Source organism: Myotis davidii, unplaced genomic scaffold, assembly GCF_000327345.1.
Source record: "Myotis davidii unplaced genomic scaffold, ASM32734v1 scaffold1035, whole genome shotgun sequence".
Lineage (NCBI taxonomy): Eukaryota > Metazoa > Chordata > Mammalia > Chiroptera > Vespertilionidae > Myotis > Myotis davidii.
The window spans coordinates 292375-295813 of NW_006286719.1; the positions used below are offsets into that span (position 1 = coordinate 292375).

The 3439-nt window shown below is 46.1% G+C and overlaps 1 protein-coding gene across 1 annotated transcript; it reads right to left on the reverse strand.

Moving 5' to 3' along the window:
* Nucleotides 1-1526: 1526 nt before the first annotated feature.
* On the reverse strand, nt 1527-2228 carry CCDC70 (coiled-coil domain containing 70). The gene has a single exon (XM_006758664.1). The coding sequence runs from the start codon at nt 2226-2228 to the stop codon at nt 1527-1529; it is 702 nt and encodes a 233-aa protein (XP_006758727.1).
* Between the last annotated feature and the right edge of the window lie 1211 nt (nt 2229-3439).

Genomic DNA, 3439 nt, shown 5'->3' on the forward strand with positions numbered 1-3439 from the left:
AAAAGAAATGGGACCAAGAGGCAGACTTGCAAGTTCTAGTCCTGGCCCTTCCAGTTGCTACTTGCCTAGCCATATGCAATCACTTTGTTTTTCTAAGTCTCTGTTTTCTCATCTTACAGTGGGTTTATGTATCCACCATGTCAATCCACTGATTTGTGGTGAAGGTTATTTGAGTTGCTGATTGTGAAATAACTTGTTGAGTAGTAAGGGATTCACAAAGGCAAGGTAAGTTGATGTGTTAACAACAATGAGGGCCAGGCTAAGAAGAGGGAAAGCAAAAGATATTTGCCCTGATATTTCTTACTACCCACCTTCTGGTCATTTTCATATGTGCCCATATATGCCATATAACTAGTATTTTCACCAATGCCCATATAGACCATCTAATAAATAAAAGTTGGACATGTAAATTACTGACCACATTTATATACATTCATTTAATGTATTACCTTCCTAGGACATTTAAATTTTAAATGAATGGAAGGAGGAAAATGCAAGGAGGGAATTGATAATGCAGAAATTCAGGTACAGTGCGACCTGTGTGAATGGTAATATATGGGACAGGGAGGACTCCCTTACACCTCTCAGATCGTCCTACATGGTCCCCTTGGCTCAATCATCAGAGAAGGGAAGTGCCTATGAGGGCAGTGCTCTAGAGCCTCAAACTTTATGCCATGCCCCTTTCTCATGCTACAGAGAAAGGGCAATTAAGAAAGTTAGGGGGAAGCCTGGACCTAGGGGCAGGTGGACCATTAAGGGGTTTTGCCTGTGTGTCCCAAATGGCCTTCCAAGTGAGGATGAGGCATCAATGGATTATTATAGTATGGTGGCCTCTTCTAGAAAGCTGTCAGCCACTTCTGGCCTCCAAGATTGCCCAGAGTGAAAGAGAGATGAATGTCCCACAGAGTGAGAGACCCAGAGATGTCTCTGTCCCTACGTGCCTCCAGCTGACATTGTGTGAGCCTCTCTTTCCCCTTGCCTCCCATTCTGATTTTTTAAAAATATATTTTATTCATTTTTTACAGAGTGGAAGGGAGAGGCATAGAGATGTCGAAACATCTATGAGAGAGAAACATCGATCAGCTGCCTCCTGCACACCCCTTACTGGGGATATGCCCGCAACCAAGGTACATGCCCTTGACCAGAATCAAACCTGGGACCCTTGGGTCTGCAGGCTGACTCTATCCACTGAGCCAAACTGGTTAGGACCCCATTCTGATTTTTAAGGAGAGCTATAGTCTCTATTACAAACAACCACACATGCAGGCTCATGGCGAACTTCCTGGGACAGCAGTACAGCCTGGAGGATGTGAATGTGACCTTCAAGAATTACAAAACCTGGAAAAAAAGGTACTTGCCTTCCTTGAAGAAGTTGGTTTTCTAAATCTCTCTAAGAAGTTGGACTTTATTAGATCTTTTGAAGCAAGGAGACAAATAAGTGCATATTTTCTCCAGCACATGGGGTTACCCAGACTTGAATCTTAATCTAGCAAAGCTTGGCCCCCAAGGGTCTTCATCTCCTGTGCTCATCCTCGGTTCCGGGAGAAGGCTGGCAGGCGTGGCCCTGCATTGATGTTGTGGTGCCCATTTCCCACGACCTGGCCCTCAGCAACAGGGCCCCCACCGTCTCCCCAGAATGCTTTCTCCTCCTCCCAGAGGGCATTCTCTTCCTCCCAGAGGGACTTCTTATCCTCCCACAGGGCCTTCTCCTCTTCAAGAAGTGCTCGCTCCTCTGCCCACAGAGCCTTTTCCTCCTCCCACAGCGCCCTGTCCTCCTGAAGGAGATTCTGGTCTCTTTCCCATAAAGCATTGTCCTCTTTCCAGAAAGCCTTATCTTCCTTCCAGAAGATACGGTACTTTTTCCAAAAGGTTTTCTCTTCTTCCCGGAAGGATTTTTCCATTTCCCAGAAGGCTTTTTCCTCTTCCCAGAAGGTTTTCTCCTCTTCCCAGAAAGGTCTCTCTTCTTCCCAAAAGCCCAAGATCTGGCCCTGGAAAGCACGGATCTTACCTTGGAAATTCCACATCTCTTCTCTGAAGTCTTCTATTTTCTCACGGAAAATTTTTATCTCTTCCCGAAAAGCCTTTTCCTTCTGCAGCTTATGAACTAGTTTCTTCTGACGAATGTTGGGCAAGGACACCACCAGTGACCGGAAACAAGCAAGGCCCATCCATCTACACACCTTGAAGAGCAACATCTTCCTACTCAGCCAGAATGGTGGGTTGGCCATGATGGATCGCAGGCCATTGGCCAAGTCCAGGTCAGCTGGTCAAACCCTGTGGGGGCACCAGAAAGAACATGTTCATGAGTATCACATTCCAGAAGACAAGCCGTTGGGTCTGAACCATTTGCTCTGGGAAAAGTCAACCATTTCTTTCTGTGTCCCCTTTGGTATAAAAACATGCTTAGTTGTCATGAATTCGGGCTGAAGAGGTTGTCAATATATTCAAGCTCCAGGCTGCTAAAAATCATAGCATCTCAGTCAATAAGGACAGTGGTTCTCAACAAGGAAAAGAAAGGAGAGGAGAGGAGAGGAGAGGAGAGGAGAGAAGGAGAGATTGAAAGATCTCCAAACATTGCCATATATCTGACAGATCAGATATCAGGACTACCCCCAAAATTCAGATATCTACAAAGGTGGGTCAAGGGATGAGAAAAAGGACTAAACATAAGAAAGTGATCAGAGTACCGGGAAGAGAAAGGGTGCACACACATGGTAAGCACATTCATTTCCATTTTGAACTTTCTGGAAGCAGCTGCCAGGGTCTGGCCCCACTCTGCAGGCCTCACCAAGCACCACACTGTGAGCAACAGGCATCCCTTCAGGAGGTTACTGGGGTTTCTCCTTTTTCTATTTTCTGACTTAGGAGCAGGGAGTAGCAGAGAAGGAAGAACACATAGCTGGTGTGAGTGTGAGTGTGTGTGTGTGTGTGTGTGTGTGTGTGTGTGTGTGTGTGTGTGTGGGGGAGAGATGATGACTACACTATGGGCAGCTGGTGGCACTATCATCCATCCAATCATATACGCCAGAACCTGGAGCTCATCCTTGACATCTTCCTCTCCCTTATCAAACTTTTTAATTAATCATCCAGCCCTACCAATTAAGATCCCTAACAATTCTTGAAACCACACCCCCTCCTCCATCCCCTTGACCACAGTCAGTTCAGGCAAGGATTCTGTAGCAGCCTGACTGGTCTCTCTGGTACTGATTTTACCCTCCCATCCTCCCCAACACTGTGGCCCAGAGGTGCTTCTAAACATTGTCCCATCACATTACAGCTGCTCACAAACCTTCTAAAACCCCATAGCCCAAATATCAAATGCCTTAGTAGACCCTCTGCAACCTAATTCCCGATTGTCTCTCTTTTCCTACCCAGCTTCAGATGTAAGATTCAGTAATAATGAGCTACATTCAGCTCTCTGGATGTAACCCGCGGTTTC